This window comes from Ziziphus jujuba, chromosome 1 (genome assembly GCF_031755915.1).
Source record: "Ziziphus jujuba cultivar Dongzao chromosome 1, ASM3175591v1".
NCBI lineage: Eukaryota > Viridiplantae > Streptophyta > Magnoliopsida > Rosales > Rhamnaceae > Ziziphus > Ziziphus jujuba.
The window spans coordinates 542,782-563,946 of NC_083379.1; the positions used below are offsets into that span (position 1 = coordinate 542,782).

The window sequence follows — 21,165 nt, forward strand, 5'->3', positions numbered from 1 at the left end:
AAGAAAATTTAGATTTCCTGGGTAGTTATCCATCCAATAAATATAGCTTCCACGTAATGTACATCTCTAAAGAGTCCTTTGGTTGTGAATTGTTGATGGAGGAGCGGATTGCATTGTACTTGTTTACAATTTTACAATATATACAGGTGAAGCAAGGAAATTATGCTCAGCGATCTAAAAAGTGTACGCACATATCAACTTTATTTCTATTATGACATTGACAACGTTTATAGAGGCCTCAAGTTATTATTTGTTAGATATTTTGTTTCAAGTCCTCATGTCCTTGAGCTTAACTTGATTGAAGGCTATGTATGTAGTATAATATATCAAGGCGAAAACCCCAGCGAGGTACGTTCAACACAGCTCCTCCTCTCTTGTATCAGAGGAGCTGTTGGAGAATTTGTTAATATGTCTCAAATTGCAGTTGGATTCTATTTCTTATTTAGAATTAGGATTCTTTTAGAAAAGGCATTGTTTTTATCCCTGCAGGGAAAGCTGCTTTAGACTTTCTTGTTAGATAGTAGAATCACCTGGATGTCTTTTCTTCTCATCTCATAGACATAGGCCAAAAGCCATCTCTTTGTTTTTCCGTCTTGACTAGTACTATTTCTTGTTAATTCTCTATTCTTCTAGATTTCCATAAAAACCACGTTTTTTACCAAACAAGATTATACTTCTAGTACGTCGACAATATGAGCTCTCTTTTAGTCATTAGTCTCCTAAAATCTAATTTATAAAGAAATGGAATTCAGAGAGACAGAGTTGACTGCTAATATTTGTAATGGATTGCCTCTAAAAATGGGAATTAAGGCTTTGTCGGTTGCAAGAGAAGATTTATAGGAAACCAAGTTGATTATAATATCTACTAATGAATTTTACTGTCATTAACCAACATCAACAATGTGTCCTTTTTCTGTCACCACTCACCAAGGTAAAATCTTGCTTCTATTGGTTCCCTTGGACATTTACTGAAAACATTAACCAACATTTAAATATATGAGACTATCGAACAGCGAAAGCAGTATCCTAAGCTTAGCTTAGCATCATTGAAAACATTGAGGGCGACTTGAATCTAGACGTTGAACAAAGAGAATGAGCATTCTTTTCCACCAGGCCAACACTCCTCACTCGATTCCAACACTGAATTTATTATGACATGCACATACAAATGGGAAATGACCAAGGACACATCGACCTTGATTATAAGCGCACAAAAGCTTCAAAAGGTAAGACAGATATTTCTTCTTCCTTTTCTTTTTCCAAATTTTGAAAGGGGCCCAGAAGGGGTCTCACAAATGTCATGGACCTCACGGTACTGCTTTGATTTGGAGAAAAAAGTTAGTCAAAGAAAAGAAAGAGAGCATTGGATAGAGATTACAGAGAGGAAATTTAGAACTGAAATAGTAGTTGTGAATATTTAACATTTTTACAGAGCACCAATGTTCTTAAGGCCAAGAACAACACCAACACCAATAATGTGGCCTACACTTCCACAAGCCAAGGTATCAGCAAGAGTGAAACCAGCTGGGTCACCAGTCTGCAGTCCAGAGTCCCTTGTTTCGAGCTTCAATCCTGCTGTGGCCTTCCTGTTTGCAGATGGGGCTAACCCAAACCTTCCAGCAAATAGCATTAGGGTTGTTGAAGTCACTATTATCTGTCCCCATCACAAAAACGATGTCATCAACATATTCTGAGTCTCTGCATTGTAAAAACTGGTATCAAATTCTTACCAAATTTGTGGGTGAACCGATGAAACCGTCACAGCGAGCACCCAGAGCACCATTTGCCTTGCGCTTCATTGGCTGAACTGCTGCCTGAACAATGACAAAAATTTACTTCAGATTAGTTAACTTATGAGACACAGATGAGACTCAGAACAAAAGTCTCAAACTATGCCAAAAAATTTAAAGTAGTGAAAACTGAGTTAAACATCTGCACCTAAATATAACATATTCTCCATATTTACCAAATCCTGATAATGAAAACTGATTCTTGATTCTTCCAAATGATTTCGGACATACTAGTTTAATTAAGAAAATTTACCATGAACCAAATGCTGCAATAGTAAAAACTAAATAGCTTCTAGATATATTTTTCCTCGGTTTTTGCTCCAATTTTACATTACGATCTTTTTTTCTTTTTTTTTTTTTTCAGAATATCAAAAACTCTAATCGTTTCTTAAATTTATTCACAACTTTAATTGGTTTGTACACAAATGACCATCTTGAAACTGTCAAGCCTTAAAAATAGATGATGAACCAAACCACCCCTAAGAAAATCCCCAACAGGCCAATCTAGCACTCACCAAATCTGTAGTCATCTACAGCATGTAAACATATAATACAGAAACATACTAACTTAGAACATCATATATACGTAAAAGCAGAACTGACCAGGGATTTAACAGGAGCTGCAGAAATTGTGGGTCTTAGCCCATTGAATTGAGGGAGAGACGTAGCCACCGTGGTTGCCATTTGCTAGATCACAAAGAGCACAGATTTAGGAGTGCAAGGTCTCTTTCTCTTTTGACAAGTTTATTATATTTTTTTGGGTATTTGCCAGAATGTCACAATTATAAACCACCCCGTAAGCAAATCTGCACAACAGCCGCATGAGCAATTTGTGGCTTCAGGATGTCAGATTTGGATACGCTTAGATACTTATTGCTTAGTTGGCTTCTCGCCATTGGACTTGCTCATTTGGATGAGGTTTCGGTCGTCACCCAAATTAACTCCATATGGTGAGCTGGAAGGAAATAGGCCATTTGTAGTATGACTGGGTTGGGTTTGGGCCGGATTGAACTGGGTTGATCTAGCAATTGAAAAGCTCAATTGAACAACTTTTTTTTTTTTTTTTAACTTGATTATTTATAATTTGATTGGTTTTATTCTTTAAAATAATTTACAATTTCATTAAAAGCAATTATTTCTTTTTCAAATAAAATATTAGTGATATAAACAGATTCTTAAGGAACTAATAGGTTAAAAATTCATGATTATTGAAAAACTAATTTCAGTAGTTTAGAACAAAACTAAACAAGTCCTAGTCTGATTGAAAATGGTTGGCGCGCGTGCTTTACCTTAACAACTCCAAGTTTTTGACTGTTGTCCCTTCCTGTACATGTTCCAATGGGGACCTCTTTTTCCAAGGTTTTCTTGAACCATCTGCCGAATAAAAGTCACTCTTTTGTAGTGGCTTTGTTTCTAGTTTTTTTTTTTTTTTTTTTTCGCAGTTTTCAATATCAAATTATTCTTACTTTAAAATATTTATTCAAATTTCAATACAAGAGCAGACAAAAATTTTAGCAAATTAACCTACGAAGTTGGTTTGTTGAGAATAGAGTGGGAAGGGTCGGTCTAGTATTTTGCGTTTCACATTTGTTTTTGTGTGTGTTGCAAAATAAATAAATAAAAATGTTTTTGTATGTGCGAGAAACAAAGAATAAAGAAGGTAAAAAAACGAAGCGAAGAAGGTGATCTCTAAAGCATAGACATGGTGTGGTCTAACGGGCTAAGGCTTTCACATCCTGGTTGTGTTATGAGTTATGACATGCAACCAGAAAACACTGCCCGAGGTCAAGCTCAAGTGGATGGGCTCAGAGAGAGCCTTCTTGTTTTGTGTTGTTTTTAATTTATAAGAACAAAAAGATATCATCAAATCCAAACGGTGGCCCCACTTTGTACTACCAAGTTTTTCTACTTTTAACCTACAACTGCTACTGCTCAATTATACATTGCTTCTCTCTTCTGTCTGTGTCATCTCCTTCATTCTATCGCTCATTTTCTCATCATCTCATTATCTCATTGCAACGTAATGTGCGTAAAGCATGTTTCCTTTACCATCTCCTTCATTTATTTTCTTTTAATATTTCTTTGCTTCTTTGTGTAGAAAAATGTAATTTTATGAAGTATGAATTTGAACGTTATTAGTGACGATTAACGTGGTAGGAAAATAGTCTGAAGTTTTGGTCTAAGGGCTGTGAGAAGGTTTGTCATTTCAAACCTTTATATGTTTGAAGGAGCTAATTAACATCCAAAAATATATGATGCTTCATAGATGGAATAAAGCATTAACCAAAACACAAGATTAATTCAAAGTGAGAGACAAAAAAGTGATTTGCACTGCAATAGATTCTAGATTCCTAGCCCAACAATAACGATTGGAATAACTCGGCAAATCGCAGATTCAAAATCTTACGTAACCATGCTCTTGCTTTTTCCCCTTTCCATAAGCATCAAAAAGTTTGGGTATCAACAGGTCAAACTAGCCATTATCTGTCACCTTCCCAAATACAAAAGCAGTAAAGTCCCAGCAAGCTTCCACCAAATAAAGCTAGGAGAGTGCTTGGGCAGTGGAGGTGCTGAAGAGCCTACAGATCTGAATCATGAGGATGATTTTATATCAATCAACGCTGACCACATTCTAGTTTCTTCTCAGGTTAGACAAACTAAAATTATGTTCACATAATGAACTTACCCGGATGTTGCGTAGATGCATTTATCATAACCTGTAATACAAGTAACAAGTCTCATCAGCATAGTTTTTTTCCCTCCTCTTTTTTGATAATTCTACCCTAACATGGATGATAAGTTACATGTCACTAGTGGTACGTTTGTGCTCATAACTATCGAAAATGTATTTAGTAGTAAGTACATTACATATCCCGCATGTTGACCCTGCGCATGTTTGTAAATGGGAGATACGCTACCGTAGAAGCATTGAAAATTTGATCAGAAAATGTTAAGTAAAAAAAAATTTCAAAAACTTTTTCCATGGATCTCAAACCCAACAGTATAGTAAATGTAAAATGTGAAGAAATGGAGCTCATTCTGTGGTGCTTAATCCCATAAATCCAAAATTCACCTTACTTAATTTGGAAGCAAAATGTGCCTCAGTGCTTGTAGTATCATTTGACACCTCCTATACTATTAGAGTTTGCCAAGAACTTTGTTTTCTTGCTTCTCATAAGGATAATCAAACAAAATCCAACTTTAAAGTTGAACAAGAAACAGAAATGCAGAAAAATGATCTGAGTTGTTCAAATCCAAGTCTTATCCCCACTACCAAATATCATGGTCAAAACAGTAATTAGCAGGGGAAATACAGGGGAAACATATGTATAATCTTACTTGGGTTGTTCTTAGTTAAAGTGGCAGTTCCTCCAAAATTGCAAGCGATATCAGAATTCCCATTCTGTTGATAGTAAACATTGAAAGCATAGGATGCATGAGACAAGAGAGTGTCTGGGTCAAAACAAGGTCCTCCATTTTGAATTGCACTGCAGTCAGCCATTCCCAGCCCACACGCCCAATCTAATGCATTTTGCAAATCAATCTGGGAGACCCCTGGATGGGCCACACACCATGTTGTTCCGTCGATGAAAGTTGTATTGCCTTCCGGGGGTGACTCTGTTGCCACTGGTATTGCAGTTTCTGCCTTCTCTTGTACCGCCGCTTCAATTGTCAAAACTGAATCAGTTTGAATAAGAAATGGGCCGAAAAAAAAAAAAAAAAAAAAAAAAAACAGAGCAACATCAGCTATTTATGAGATATTGGTGTTAAACTTTCGAACACATGACTAGTCTTGCAAAATTATTTGAAAGATGCACATACATGGATGAAGGATTTAAATTTTCCAAATAATTTAATGTGCAAAAATCATCTCAGCAAAGCCAATGTTATGTGTGAGTTTATCAACCACTAAAGACTATATATTATTAAGGAAGAGGCATATATATTTTGCTTTGGCTGAGGTTAAGTTAGAAAAGGAATGATGAAGTCTCATACATTCAAATAAGAAAATTAGTGGAATATTATGCCTAATTTTGACAAGGGTGAAGACAACCAGGGGCCTCATATATCACAAGCCAGGGCAAGCGAAAAGTTACAGTTTCAGTGGCATCTCTCTTCTCTCTTATTGGTAGTTCACTGGACAAAAGACTTTACATGTATCCTAACATTTGCGTTTAACCACCAAAACAAAGGGTTCATTCCCAATGAAATACTCGATACATATTTATTTACTTCACCCAGCATGCAACAATTTTTATGTCCCTCAATCTAGTAGAGACAGACACAAAAAGAGTGAGATAACACCCATTCATCCCAACATTTCCATCCTCTACATAGTCTAGAAACATTTTGCTGAAAAAAAAATACAAACAAACATGAAGGTACGTCTACAAAAATTAACTAAACAGATTTTCTGCATTTGGACATGAAGTGATGAACAAACATGTCCTTTTTTTTTTTTTTTCTTTTGTCTATAGACATTGATGCAAATTTCAGAATGTTTGCCTCCGTAGTAAAAAAAATGGTATAATTAATAGTTCTAGGATTCGAATGGTCAATATACAAGTATTTCCCACTTGGATAACAGGAAAAAGAAAACATTATAATGAGTATATCAACAAGGAAATGCCGTTCTACCCAAAAAAAGAAAAAAAAAAAAAAAAAAAGGAAACAAAACACACACACACAATAAAAAATAAACAGTTGAAGGAGCAATGGATTACAGCAAAACTTGATGGGTTTAGAGAGAAGAAACCCAACCTTTCAAGATACCATATACGATATGGCCATAAACATGAGAGAAAAATTTGGAGTTTTAAAAGGCATACCCAGCAAAGAGCATTTCATCAGCAACAAAAAGGACTGAAAAACCCATATATTCATTCTCAAATATGTCATGGTTGAAAGAAACCAAACAAGGCAGAGGAGTTTTAAACCTCCTTCCACAAACTAAGAAATTAAGCAGAGAAAAAAAGTCTCTGAAGAGGAAGCAGGCAATGGTAGTCTCTCAGCACCCCTGGTGTTGAAGAAGAAGAGGAAGGTGAAGAGGAAGAGAAAAACATATATAAATGCAAAGGAGGAGGAATCTGGAGTTCCTTGAAGAGAAATGATGTGCTTTTTCACTTTTGTTTTCAAGAGAGCGATGCATGCTTCAGAAGCTAAGTACTATCTTTGGCAGGTCTTAGACTTTTGCCACCCATTTCCATGTTTGAAATAAATAAATAATAATAATTGCCACAAAGACCAAACTACCTTTATTCACTCTCACAAGCTGCCACTGCTACCGTGCTACACTCTACCAACAAACCATTTTCGCCTCTTTCTCTTTCATTTTCTCGCGATATTCTGAATTCTTCATCTCGCTATAATATGTTTCTCCCTTTTTTTTTTTTTGGGTAAATGTTTTTTCACGTTATATTATATTACGTCTACTGACCACAAACTATTTACGTACAATACATACATATATTTATATATGTACTTTTCATAATTTTGTATTGATCAAGTGAAAAAAGTACTATTTAATAAATGAAAAAGTGAACAAAATTGCTAACACGTACCATTAATTTTTATTAAATATAAAAAATAATTAACTATGAGATTAAGTTTTATTATATATATAACGAAAAAAAATGAGCTAGATTATTGAGAAATTTCAAAAAGAAAAAAAAAAAGAAAAAAAAAAAGGGGAAAAATAAAGGGATGGAATCAAGTTGTACATGAATCGATCTTTGCTTTTTTTCATTTTTTGGGTCGACCAGTCTATAAGTTACAAATTCCAAACTCAACAACTTGAAGTCAGCCCATTTATTAATGGTAAAGTGTCTCGGGCTTCACCTCAAGGTGTCCGTGCCAAATGAGCCAACTGAAAGAAATATGAGCCCATTAAGTTAGCTTAGCCTGCCACTTGAAATGTAAGCCCATTTCTACTACATTCTTCCACCGAGACCGCATTTGATATCCAAAACAAGCATTTATACTAAACAGAATTATTTAATAAATTCGTTCCTTTAAGCATCCCATTGCTCTAATTATTTAGTTTATATTTAAACCATCATTTTTTATGACTATATAAAAGCTATTAAACATATCCAATTCTCTTTTTACTTCTCTTACTCCAACTTTGTATAAATTATTTTTAAAAGGCACTGTAACGGTTTTAGAAACCATTCTTTGAGGAATTCGACATTTGTAAAAGTTCATATTCGGTTGTCATCCAAATTAATACAAAATTAGTGAAAATATTTTTTAAAATTAATAAGATTAAACTTGTAATTATATGCATATAAAAGTTGAATTTCTGAAGGTCATATTCAAGAATTAATGGCACCTATAATTCCATGTTATATGCTTTATCAAAGGGACAAATTCCAAACCAAGTGGCCCTTATCTGTTCCCTCTTTGTTGATTTGTTAACAAATCAAGTTATTTTTCTGTATGGCGACCCCATTTTCGGTCTACTCTCTCTCTCTCTCCTTCCCTTTTTTTTTTTTTCCTTTCCTTTTTTTGGGTATTAATTTCTAAAAATGAAAATTTTCCGTCATAGACAACAACTATAAATAGGATAACTATAATTAATTGAGTTATTAATCACATCACAATCCTTGAATAAATTACTAATGTGGATTTTAGTTCAAAAACATTTATTATTTGTCAAGCATGCTAGCACAAATAGCTAAATAGGAATTTCGCTAATTCTAGAACGTCAATAAATCAGGCATTTAATTCTGCTTTAGAAACTGATCAATATAATTAATTAAAAGAGGATACAAAGCAAACGATTAGTATTTTCCATTTTCGAACAATACCAAAATAGGCATATGCTATGTTGGTAGGACAGAGTTACAACTTTTCTAATTTCTATATGTATATAATAATCTCTCAACAAATATAACTATCTCTATAAAGCTTTTCTACACTAGAGTTATAATTACGTAAATATATAATATTTAACCAATGCAAGAAAAAAAGATTAAAAAATAAACATTTATTTGCCTTTTTTTTTTTTTTTTCTTTTGGTGAATTATAATTTTGTTGAAATGGATGTGACTAATGAGGTCTGTATTATTGGCATACAAACATCATATAATACAAAACATCATAAACTGGATGAAAAGATATAAAGACCTTTCAGAGGTTTGGGGCTACTGTTATTGGACGCAGACCATTCATACTCGTGAAAAAACACACACAGAAAAAGAAAAAAAAAGACACATCTCCAATGATTCAAGTAATTCAAATTGGAAACTGCATAATTTGAGTTTACAAAATATTCTGCTTCCTGATTTTAAGTTTAATTTATTGCAACTTTTCAATAATTTATACTATTGCTAAATAATTTATCGAAATGTGCCTAACGGCAAAATACATACATGTGTTTTATTAGTTTGTCTCAACTTTCCAAATAGAAGTTGGGCAGCTAAACAAAAATGGAGAGTAAACAGTTTGGTCTGGGCTGCAGGTTGCAGGGTTTCCGTTTAGCAGTGGTACTTGTGATTGAAGCCAATCCATACGAATTTCGTCATAGCATATATATACATATATATACACACTTGGTAATAAACCATTCATATTATATTATATATAATAACAATAAATATAAATTTAATTAAATAAAAAAATTTTTTTGATAAACAAATATAATTAACCAATCAATTAATTAAGAAGAATAGCGCATGTACATATATGTATATAATAATGAAGGTGGTGGTGTGGTGAGAGACAAAATCTAGCAGTTAGACGAAAAACCATTCAATGTTGTAGTACAAAAATCAAGCCGACACTGTTCGAATACGGCTTCGGGAACATCAGGCAAAATATGCTTTATTTATATATTACCAATTAACGAGGAAGAAGAAGAAGAGAACACCCATCGGATTCCACCACACCACTTGGATTCTTAATTTTTTTATTTATTTTATATTCTACTTTTGGGTTGTTCTCTCTTCTTCCTCACATGCATACATTTACCCATTTTATATACAATTTTAACTTATCTATTTACCAAAAAAAATTTATAACTGTATATAATATCAAGTAAACTAATAAACTAATATATTCGTATAAAATTTATTTTATTTTAATAAATTAAAATTAATCATTAATAATTATTAAATCTTTATTTAAAAAAATAAAAATCGATTGATAAATAAAATTCAATAATTATCAAATATAAATATTAATTTAATAAAATAAAATAAATTTTTTTTATCGTAATTTATATACATGTACATACATAAATCGTTATATAAGTTTGCTTTTCAAAAAGCTCCAGGCAGTACGTACCATAAGTTTTAAGAAAGATGAGCTCTATGGAGTTTGTTAAATTATGGTAAGTTGAGGAAGAGTTTGTCTGTGTGACATATTTTGTCTGTTTGTCGCCCTATCAAAACACCGGGAATATTGCTGGGCTGTTTAGCTTTGCTATTTCTTTTAATTAATTAATTTCTCATTGTTAATTTTGCTTATTGGATGATCATCAATATGATACTTCCTTGAAATGGTACTCATTTTTTTTTTTTTTTTTCCATTTTCGATCTGGGTTTATTAACTATTTAAATTTTGTTTCTCGATCCCCTAATCTTACTACGTCACCACTTGCATATTTTACCTACATAATTAATGGAATTTATTGATTATGCTTTCATCAACGTCAAAAAGCCAAAAAGCCAAAAAGCTGGTTAATATGAAAAGCATAATCTTGCTAAAACTTTGTCTTGCTCTTCTCTTTCATAAATTAATAAGAAGAAAAGGACACAAATTGTCAATAAAATTATTGATAATTTAGAATGGACAAAAGATCTTTAGTACAAAATAAGAAGATGATAAGTGAAAGTTATCTTGGGAGATCATGTTTACAGAAACAAAGTATATACAATATTTGCAGATCAGCTTTGCAATCTTAGGGCTTGAGGACAAGACACTGCTCAATTAACTTCACAAATTATTGTTGTCCGACTTATCTATGACTAATTGATATTGATAGCACACAAAGGCACATGATAGATAAAATGCCAAAGGGAGAAAGAAGTAAAGGACAAGTGATATATGAAATTTGACCCCACAAGATCTCCCAAGTGGGATTTAGCAATTTTGTTTGACCACTGATTATGATCATTTACATGTGTGATTAGGACTTAATCACGAAATTCTATGGTTTAGAATTTTGGGCCCTAGGATTTTTCATCTGCTATCATATCCCACCAATAAATCATCTTGTCTGCCCCACAGCATATATATTACCAAAAAAGTAGATAATCTCCCAGCTGTTCAATTTTTATTGATTTCTTTCCTCAAATTAATTTCATGCTCATTCTTTTTGGCTGTAGAATATGATACTTTGGTACCCATCTGGATCCCAGGTGGGTTTGGTGATGCAATTTACTTTCTTTTATGTATTTGTTTGTTTGTGTGAGTAAATTGGTAAAAGCTTGATTTTCTATCTTTTATTTTTTATTTTCCTTTTGCCTACTTCAAGTTTGTCATGGACCTCACAAACAAACAAGACTCATAAATGTGGGTTCTTGGCTTCCCTTTTGGAGAAATGTCAAGGCTCAAAATGTAAAACAATTCCACTTGATGCACTTTTTGCTGGCCTTTTTCATAACACCAGTTTTCAATATAAACTATCATGGGGCCACTTTCCATCAATTTCCTCTCTATACCGCCTTTGTTTTGGTTTTTTTTTTCCTTTTCATTTTCTTAATTGATCTCCATGTACTACCTCCATAATAGTATACATGAAGACTAAGAAATATACTGTTGAGTCATTTGGGGTTTTCAAGAGAGCGTTGTCGTCTTCAATTGGGACCCATCACCCAATCAATCAGCTCCAACTGTTACACCCCTAACACTTTGTGCTTCCAATCTTGCTGACATGTCATGCATGTAGTGTTTTTAGTTTGGCCATGTGGGTATTTAGTATCAATCTAATCAGTCTCCTTCTTGTTGGTTACAATTAAAGCTTTGCTAATTTACTTCATAAGACATATGCAGTTGTCATATCTATATATATATATATATATATGAGAAAATATATTAATAATATCATATGATAGTATTTTAATGCACATGAAGGGTATATTCTTTCAATGTTTTTCCTGGAAGTCGCTGGTAGCTTGAAATTAATTAGTGCTCGGATTTGGAAGCTGCAAAAGTCTCTAGATCAAAACTTTAAATTATTATATTGCCCAAATAATTAAGGATATTAATAAATCATAATTGTTTAATTAGTAAGAGTTCTTTATTAATCACTAAATATCTTTGATCTTGTCGAGCATCATTATATTTCTATCCCAGATTTGATTCTGTCATTTTCTTTGACATATATTCAAGATATTTATTGAAAACCATATGAAATTCATAGTTCTCTTTAAAATTTTCATATAGTACGATAATATTTTTTGCTGGAGTTCATTTTTTATTTATTTTTTGCTTGCTAAACGGTGTTCAATGTTATTTGCTACGATTTTAAAAGTCAACATAATTAATGATGGACAAGAAATGCAAAATATAAGGTGTTGGACATACCACGTTTTCCACAGCAGAATGTACGTACTAAAGGATAAAATTTAATATGATAAATTATTGACATATATATATATATATATATATATATATATATGCTTGAAAGGAAAAGAAACAAAAATGTAGATGATCGACGCTTCTCTAGATGCATAACTAATCAAATTTCCCTACTTCTTTTTAAGACGTACCCATATCATCAACATATAATTGAGAACTTAATTACTTTCGTCTTTTCTTTTTATTATAGAACTTCCGTCATTTCAAAAAATACCCTTAATTTTTTTTTTAGTTTACAAATAATTGAGGGTATTAAAAAGATAACATAATTAATAAAATATATATTTTTTGTCTTGGATATTTTGTTTTTGTATGGTATACTAGACAAAAGAATAATTGTTGTTCGGCTAATATAGGCTGAACCTATATATTCATATATATATATATATATATATATATATATAATATTAGCGGAACATAAATCGATACTCGATGGCCAAATGATATATCATTGATTGTTCATCCTTTCTTTTGTTCTTTTTCCTTGTTTTGATTCCCTTTTTTTTTTTTTTTTAATGGATTTTGATTGTTCTGCCTTAATTTAATTATATATATATATATATATATATATATAGAACACAAAAATTTTAACTCAAATCTCAAATTGACCTATTTTCCATTTTCATTGTGGATGTGCATATGGGAAATTTATCTAATATAAATTTCATTTAATAGGCTACCTCTATAGATTTACTCTTCCATATTAAATTTTTAGTTTTATTTATTTAAAAAAAGATTTAACATGTAAAACCGAGTCAGTCAGAAATTATTAAAAAAATAAAATAAAATGGAGATTGTTGAGTGACTTTTAGACATCCAACACCTCCCAAATAAATTGGAAAATGTTTCCCAGCAGACAAGTTCGATCTGTATATTTATATATACCGAGACTTGGAAACTTAATTAGAATCAAATGGTGCGAGGAGCAGATCAAATATCTAAACTTGAATAAATAACAGAGTAATTGCTAGAGAGATAGTTAAGAAGTACGTAAAATATACTAGCTAACTATCATGTTCGTCCAAGATGGAATTGATCATTTCATTGGACACTACCCATCTTGGAATGATTAAATATATTTACGTATATATATTTGGCATTTGGGTGCGTGGTAGTGATTTGGTGAGTGTATATATGCACAAGTTGGACCTTAAAGAAGATGTAAGAGACACCGGTTAGCTTGAGACACATGGTCAAAAACAAAATGATATTAAATGGAGATCATATATATGTTTCATTCTTTAGTGGAAAACAAGACTGACGGACAGATACTTTGCACCAATATTGTCGTAATACTCAATATGAAAACCAATTGTTCAGCTGGAGATGGAGATCATTATTTAGCCCAAGAACTTGAGCGACAAACGAGACAATGGCTCGGTATAGATATGCAAATGATGCTTCGCATCTATATATATATATATATATATATGTAAATAAGATGGCATTTCCACCAAGATATAGATAAAATTGATCCGTCTTTATACTTTAGCAAGTCTAGTACTTGTCCCTGTTGCCCACACCAAGTCAACATCAAAGAAAGGCAGTTTGGGTTATAGTTATACATAGGTTTGTTGATTATGCCTCACAAACAACCCATGTTGCGCATTACCAAAAAAAAAAAACCCATGTTGCTTATATATAAATAAATATATATATACAGTAAACTAATTAATTATTGAGATATATATTGATCGGTAGTCTTCCAAGTACTGCATGTTGATGTGTTCTTGATGATGAAATATTGGTGTGCGAAACTATATAGTATTTAGGCAAGTTAATTTGTTAATTTATAATGAAGAACACACCAAGCTGCGTGAGGTAGAGGAATCAAGTGCATCAATTAGTTACTTGTTGAATTGCATATATATGAGTCGCATCGATCTTTTAGTTGCTTGTAGATCGGCTTATAATAAATAAATAAAGAGACACTATAATTGTAATTTGTTAATGTGCTGTATAAATTGAGCCGAAAACATTTAATGACCAAAGCAAGACTCATAGTCAAACCACAGTTTCACATATATAATATTACAAGTACACCAGAGCCTTTGTAAACAACCATTATATATAGCATGAAATAGATTCATCCAAGTTTGTGACACCCATACGACATTTATATCCTTTTTCTAAAAGATTTCTTGCTTAGATTACAATTGAAAAAAAATTATAATTAAATATATATATACTTGTTAATCACATTATGCTTCTTGCCTCTTACATCGAAATTTCAAAAAAGAAAAGTTTTAGAGTTATCTAAAAGAATATTTATTATTTTTTTAGAAAAATTTCATTTAGACTCTTCAATTTTACTATAAATATTATAAAATTTTATATTTTTGAAAAATCATCATTAATTTTTTTTTAAATTTTTTATGTCTATCAAATTAAATACATTTATCATATTACAAATTAATAATATTGTGAAAATGTAATTTTTTATATAATTAACATCAATTACTAAAAATTGATAAATAAATTTAAGTGATAATTTTCCAAAAAAGTAAAGAATCCTACTGTAGAAATTAAAGATGTCTAGCTAGATGAATTTTGTTTTAGGGGCTGCAAATAAAGGTAGTGCGTAAGTGTATTACCAGGTGGGCCCTAGAGAGGACTGGGAAGTCATTTTCCAATCATAGTGCTCAATTATTATACCTTTATTTAGTGTACAAAACAAAAGATCAAATTATTCACCAAAAAAACAAAAAATAAAAAATAAAATTGTACGTTCTTTGAAACCTCATTTAATACTATTAATCAATAGTATGATAACAGTGGTGAAATAAATGAAAGAAAAGCTATGCCACTCGCTGGACCATGCTATTGCTATGGACTAGACTGGCCTCCTAACACTTTCAATATTCCAATTTATTTAATTCATCAAAAAACAGAAAGTCCAATTTATTTAACCTTCTCATTGGCTCTAAAACTACTTCATACAAATATACCGTAAAAGGAAAAACTACCTCATGCAAATAATACACAATTATACTATAAAATTTTAAACTCTTTCGAATTGGGGTCAACTGCAAGTATAAAAAAAAAAAAAAAAAAAAAAAAGAGCCCCTTGGCTATGCATAATAACCACCGTGTAGGGACAGGCATTGCTAATATGCAATGTCCCTGCCATATTTATATCTTTGTTTTATGATTAAAGAAATAAAATAAATATAATATCCATCACTGAAAAAGAGAAAATTAAGTTAATGATGTGTCACTGCTATATTAATAGGTTTTTTCTTAAAAGATACAATCTATTTTTATCAAGATAAAATATATATAACCATGTCTGTTGGATTATTAATAGGTTTTTATTGCATAACATATTATGTGTAATTTACATTTTCCATCAGATTAAATGATAAAAGATCTAATCCTCATATTTATTAAATAATAATTAAAATGATACTGATGATGAGAATTAAAGAATGATACAAAGTTAATTAAAATAGCAATAAAAAATAAATAAAAAAAAGAAAGAAGATAGAAGATCCATTTTAGCGGAAAAATAATAAATTGAAGATCCAAGTCTTATATATGATATAAATAAAATAAATATAAAATAAGTGAGTTACCAAAAAAAAAAAAAAAGTATATTTTGTACATTTTTATATCTAAATACACGTTTACTGTTAGATAATAAGTGAAGCAAATTAGCTACGTACATTGGAGCATAAATACTCCCCAACCACCCTTCTATCATTTCCATTCCTCCTCTCTCTCTCTCTCTCTCTCTCTCTCTCCCCCACCCCCCCAAACAAGTCAAGACGAGAGAAGAGAAAGACCTAAAATTTATATCTTTATTTTATTTTATTTTATGTTTGCTTCTCTATCTTCCTGCTACGGTGCTTTTCTTCTGCATCAGAAATTTGAAAAGGCTTAATTTATTAGCTAGCTGTTTGGCAATCTATACAAGTTGAAAAGTTCCACCATATTGAAATTGGTATATCGCTTAAACCAGAGCTCCGTTGAATGGCGGTGCTCCTTTAAATCGCAGCATCTCCCTTTGTCACACAAATATTGACCTAAGCTGCTATGCCCCCTCCTTTTATCGCCACCTCTTCCACACCCATCGAATTTCTTCTTGGATATCACCTGGTATCCGATTCCAAATATTGCATCCACCCAACCAAAATTCATTGTTACCGAAACTACTATTCCTAGATTATATTATCCGATTCTCCGCGCTTTTTCGATTTCTTTTTTTCTCTTTTGACTTTATATCTCTCTCTCTCTCTCTCTCTCTCGCGCTATCTATATCTATCTCTCTATTATATGTATGTGTAGAAAGTGTGTAAACTACTCTTTAGGATTGTTTGAAACGGATTTGAGGAGCGGCCCTGGGTTTGAGGTTTGTGTGTGTGGTGTAAGATGTTAGATTCCGACGGCGAGCTAAACTTGGACACCGCAGTGGCTTCAACTTCAAGCCAAAGCTCAATGAGCAGCGACAGCTGTAGCAGTTTCAGCCGACTTTCCTTCGACGCTGCGCCTGCGATGATCCCGACCTCTTTCTCGACCACCGGCACGGGCCAAGAGGCACAAGACAGCCTGAGCTTGAAGCCTCACCGGTCGTCGGACTTGGCCTACTCGGCCATCCGGTCCGCCACGTTGGGCCTCAAGTCCGGGCTGACATTCCGGGACTTCAGCCTGATCCGGCGCATCGGAGCGGGAGACATCGGCACGGTGTACCTGTGCCAGCTGAGAAAGTCGGAGGAGCGGGATGCCTGCTTTTATGCGATGAAGGTGGTGGACAAGGACGCTCTGGCTCTCAAAAACAAGCTCCACAGAGCCGAAATGGAGAGGAAGATCCTCAAGATGCTGGACCACCCATTCCTTCCAACTCTGTACGCGCAGTTCGAGGCCTCCCATTTCTCTTGTATAGTCATGGAGTTCTGTTCCGGCGGTGACTTGCATTCTCTCCGCCACAAACAGCCTCTCAAACGCTTCTCTCTATCTTCCTCTAGGTACTTATTCTCTACACTTGTTACATTCTTTCTTTCTTTCTTGCCTTTATCTCTGTCTTTTCTCTGCATTTTTCTCATTCCACTTACTTTACCATGCCTGATAAAAGGCAAACCCTGCCCTGCAATATTTTTTTTCCCCATTAATTCTTCATTTTCTCCATCCTAATTTTATTTTATGTGCACTTTTTTTTAATTTTTTTTTTAATTTTTTTTTTATATGCTTGCGTTGAAAGGGGACTGAGCTTGTCTGCTTTATTTGTCTGCAATTTCCGTCCTCATCTGTCATACATACGTATACTCTTTGTTTTTTGTTTTCCTTTGCTTTTACAAACTAATTTTTCGATTTTCTCTCTAATTACTACTTCCCGCTTTAAAAGTTTGCGTCTCATTGCTCCGGCCGATTCTTTGTTGGACTTAGCCGCAAACTTCCATTAACGAAATTTACCATTATTGGGCCGATAGAATCACAACATTTGTGGCTACTTTCGAGATTATAACCTACCAAATCAATCCCAACTTTTTATTTTTGTTTTTTTTATTTTGCTTTTCCTTCTGATACAAGCTACCGTATGACAGACTGATGATCATGAATTAACTTTTTCAAATTTCATTTCTGTGCTTTTTTATTTTTATTTTTTATTGTTTGGAATAAAAAATTGTTTTATTGCGGGATTGATTGATTGATTTTTAAAATTTAAATTATTGTGAAAAAGAGAGAAATAAATATCTTTTCGTTAATCTTAAGCGGATTCAACTGGAATTGACTGGGTTAAAATAATATTCCACACAGGTTTTATGCCGCTGAAGTTCTAGTGGCTCTGGAGTACCTCCACATGCTAGGAATCATATACAGAGACCTAAAACCCGAGAACGTACTGGTCAGAGCGGACGGTCACATCATGCTCTCAGACTTTGACCTTTCCCTTTGCTCTGATGCAATCCCAGCCGTTGAATCCCCCGACTCCTCCCCACCAGCTACCTCATCATCTCCAGCTACGCCATCCGATTCTCATACGCGCGCGCACGCAACATCACCAGCCACGCTGACACCCTTCTCTTGCCTCCCTCTCCGCTTCTTCCGCTCTCGCAAGGTCCAAACGCTGACATCCAACCGGCTCTTCGTGGCCGAACCGGTGGCCGCCCGCTCCAACTCCTTCGTCGGCACCCACGAATACGTCTCCCCCGAGGTGGCCTCCGGTAGGTCCCACGGCAACGCCGTCGATTGGTGGGCTTTTGGCATCTTCATCTACGAGATGATCTACGGCCGCACGCCATTCGCCGCCCCATCCAACGACGCCACCCTGCGAAACATTGTGAAAAAGCCCCTCTCCTTTCCAACCCCCACGCCATGCAGCACGCTTGAGAACCACGCGCGCGATCTCATTTCCAGGCTCTTGAGCAAGGAGCCGGCTTCTCGGCTGGGGTCGAAGCGCGGAGCCGCTGAAGTTAAAAAGCATCCATTTTTCAAGGGCCTCAACTTGGCTCTAATACGGTCTCTCGCACCGCCGGAGGTCCCGGGTCTGAGAAGGCAAAGAACGTCGCCGTCGGAATATGCCAACATTGATGCCACTAGACAATCAACGGCGTTCGATTACTTTTGAGAACCAAGTTGCAACGGCGGGATTTTGGCCAAGTGTCGAGTCAGCCCTGCCAGATTTTGTCACTGGCAGGTGACAGTCTTGTATATTCGAGCTGTCCTTTTTCTTTTTTCTTTTTTTTTTTACGTATATATATATATATATATATCTTGGAAGTTGGAATATGAGAAAAGAAAAAAAAAGAAGTAAAAATAGAAAAAGAAGCTACACGTTGTGTATACGTAGGCGGGTAGTGGTGCAGTAAGAGGATGTTAGAAAGGCAGCATGGGGAGTTTTACTCCAACAGGATTGAACCTTGGAAAATACTGTACGACGTGCTCAAATCACTTTCTTTTTATTATTGTTATTATTTTCTTTTTTTGCACTTTAGGCGCAACCTAACCCTTTTGTTTACGTGGCATTATCGGCTCTATGACCTGCCATTCCAAAAAATAATTAAATATTTATACTTATAATATCAATGAGGACGCCTGGCCTTATATTTTAGTGGGAAAAAAAAGAAAAAAAAGGGAACTCTTTGCGTTCTTGGGCATGGAAGTTTCTGTATAAATTTGATATTCATTTGGATGGCTTTATAATTGGATTTTATGGTTAATGGCTTTATAATTGGATCGGAAACTTATTTAGCTTTATAAAAAATTTACTCAGTTTGCCGAAGTCTGCAGCTTCGCTTTAGGATTGGTCTTCTCCTCCCATTTATTGTAATTACTTATGGTTGAATTTTGTCATCCATTACGATGAAGAATCTTTTTATGCTTAAGAAATAATCAAATATATATATTTATATATATATGTATATATAAATGAGATAAAATATTGTTAAGAAACAGAATGGTTTACGTTCTTATTAAGTTACATAGAGTCGATTGGTTGACCTTTATTAAGGAACAATAATAATAATAATACTCATTACTATGTTTGAAACCCGCCTACAATAACAGCACATCTAACATAGAAGCATCAAACCTTGACATGATAAATTTGTCCTAGCATGTTGTAATAAGTAAAAACATAGAAGCATCAAAACTGCATATAATTTTGAGAAAAAAAAAAAAAAAACTACATGTATTCACAGAGAGGAAGTGTTTTATCGTCCTAGAAAGTATCTGACACCTAAATAAAAAATAAAATTTATAAATGATTAAAAACTAAAAATTTATATGAACAAGGAGCAATTATGTCATTTATATTTTTCCATTGTAATTTATAAGACAGTTTCAAAAGATCCAAAACATATGAATGATGTAGATGTACAGTATTGTGGAAGATGTATCATTTTCTCTAATACATTATTCGTACCAGCTGTTAATAAACAGAGCTGAGATAATTGTACTGATGATAGTGACCCTCACATCAAAGAGTTTTGAATAATTCAGATAAAGATATACTATTATATGACGTACGTCTTTCATATATTCCACATAATTTCTCACATGATTTAATTTATTTATTCTTTTTAAAAAAAAAAAAAAAAAAAAAAGCTTACTTTTAAGACCAATCCTTGCAAATAATAAATTATGCTTTTTCCTAACAACATCATAAAAAAAAACTTAAATCTCAAAACTCCAAATATAAACTGATTTTGTTCATCAAAAGAAAGAATATGATAAACTCGATCAGTTGCTCCAATATGCTAAGAAGCTGTAGTTTGTGGGTTAAAATCTTGGGAATGAAGTGACAAAATGAAGTTATAATAGAGAGTGGTTAAGGAATAAGAGTAGCAAACAAACTAGTTATACCAAACAAAACTAAACTCCAAACGTCCTGTCCTCCATTTTTGTTGTGGTAAGTAGTAAGCAAAACTGAAAGGGACCCACTCCAACGCGGCTCTTAAACAGTGGGGATAAAAGAAGAATCATAAGGGTGGAAACAGGGGGGATGATGGTGCATCGGAGGGGTGGGATTGAGCTATATATGAAGTATATAAAACGAGGGTGGTTTTAAAATGATTGGATAATAATAAATTAGTTGAAATCAAAGCCCCAAAAAGGGGCGTGTAAAAAGTCGTGGTGAGCTTTTGCATAGGCCGAGGTTGTAATAGAGAGGGATGGAGATGGATGCGGACATGTAACGTGGAAAACACAGTCCAATGGTGATGTGAGCGTGAGGAACACGGAGGGAGGGGGGTGAAGTGGGCAGAGGACTAATGGGTGGGAATCTAGAAATAGGAAGTGCAATTGACAACACATGGTGATGTCCATGTGACCACCTGCCAACCAGGCAGACCCC

At 33.7% G+C, this 21,165-nt stretch overlaps 3 protein-coding genes across 4 annotated transcripts; 1 reads left to right on the top strand and 2 right to left on the bottom strand.

The window, feature by feature from the left end:
- Window positions 1-1,218: 1,218 nt before the first annotated feature.
- On the bottom strand, window positions 1,219-2,583 carry LOC107415237 (photosystem I reaction center subunit psaK, chloroplastic). The gene is made up of 3 exons (XM_016023569.3): window positions 2,394-2,583; window positions 1,731-1,814; window positions 1,219-1,654 (listed from the first exon to the last, which is right to left on the bottom strand). The coding sequence occupies exons 1-3, from the start codon at window positions 2,472-2,474 to the stop codon at window positions 1,427-1,429; spliced, it is 393 nt and encodes a 130-aa protein (XP_015879055.1). The 5' UTR covers window positions 2,475-2,583; the 3' UTR covers window positions 1,219-1,426.
- Window positions 2,584-4,008: 1,425 nt separating this feature from the next.
- Window positions 4,009-6,967, bottom strand: LOC107415513 (glucan endo-1,3-beta-glucosidase 13). Of its 2 annotated transcripts, none has more exons than XM_016023952.4 (4): window positions 6,620-6,967; window positions 5,130-5,453; window positions 4,477-4,507; window positions 4,009-4,377 (listed from the first exon to the last, which is right to left on the bottom strand). In XM_016023952.4, exons 1-4 carry the CDS (start codon window positions 6,687-6,689, stop codon window positions 4,278-4,280), a joined length of 525 nt encoding a protein of 174 aa, XP_015879438.1. In that variant the 5' UTR covers window positions 6,690-6,967; the 3' UTR covers window positions 4,009-4,277. The 2 variants fall into 2 exon arrangements, with proteins under 2 accessions (XP_015879438.1, XP_015879364.1); XM_016023878.4 differs by having other exon boundaries at window positions 4,012-4,377; window positions 5,130-5,468; window positions 6,620-6,963.
- Window positions 6,968-16,098: 9,131 nt separating this feature from the next.
- On the top strand, window positions 16,099-19,397 carry LOC107415054 (protein kinase PINOID). Its single transcript, XM_016023360.4, has 2 exons — window positions 16,099-17,338; window positions 18,129-19,397. Exons 1-2 carry the CDS (start codon window positions 16,746-16,748, stop codon window positions 18,937-18,939), a joined length of 1,404 nt encoding a protein of 467 aa, XP_015878846.1. The 5' UTR covers window positions 16,099-16,745; the 3' UTR covers window positions 18,940-19,397.
- Window positions 19,398-21,165: the final 1,768 nt, after the last annotated feature.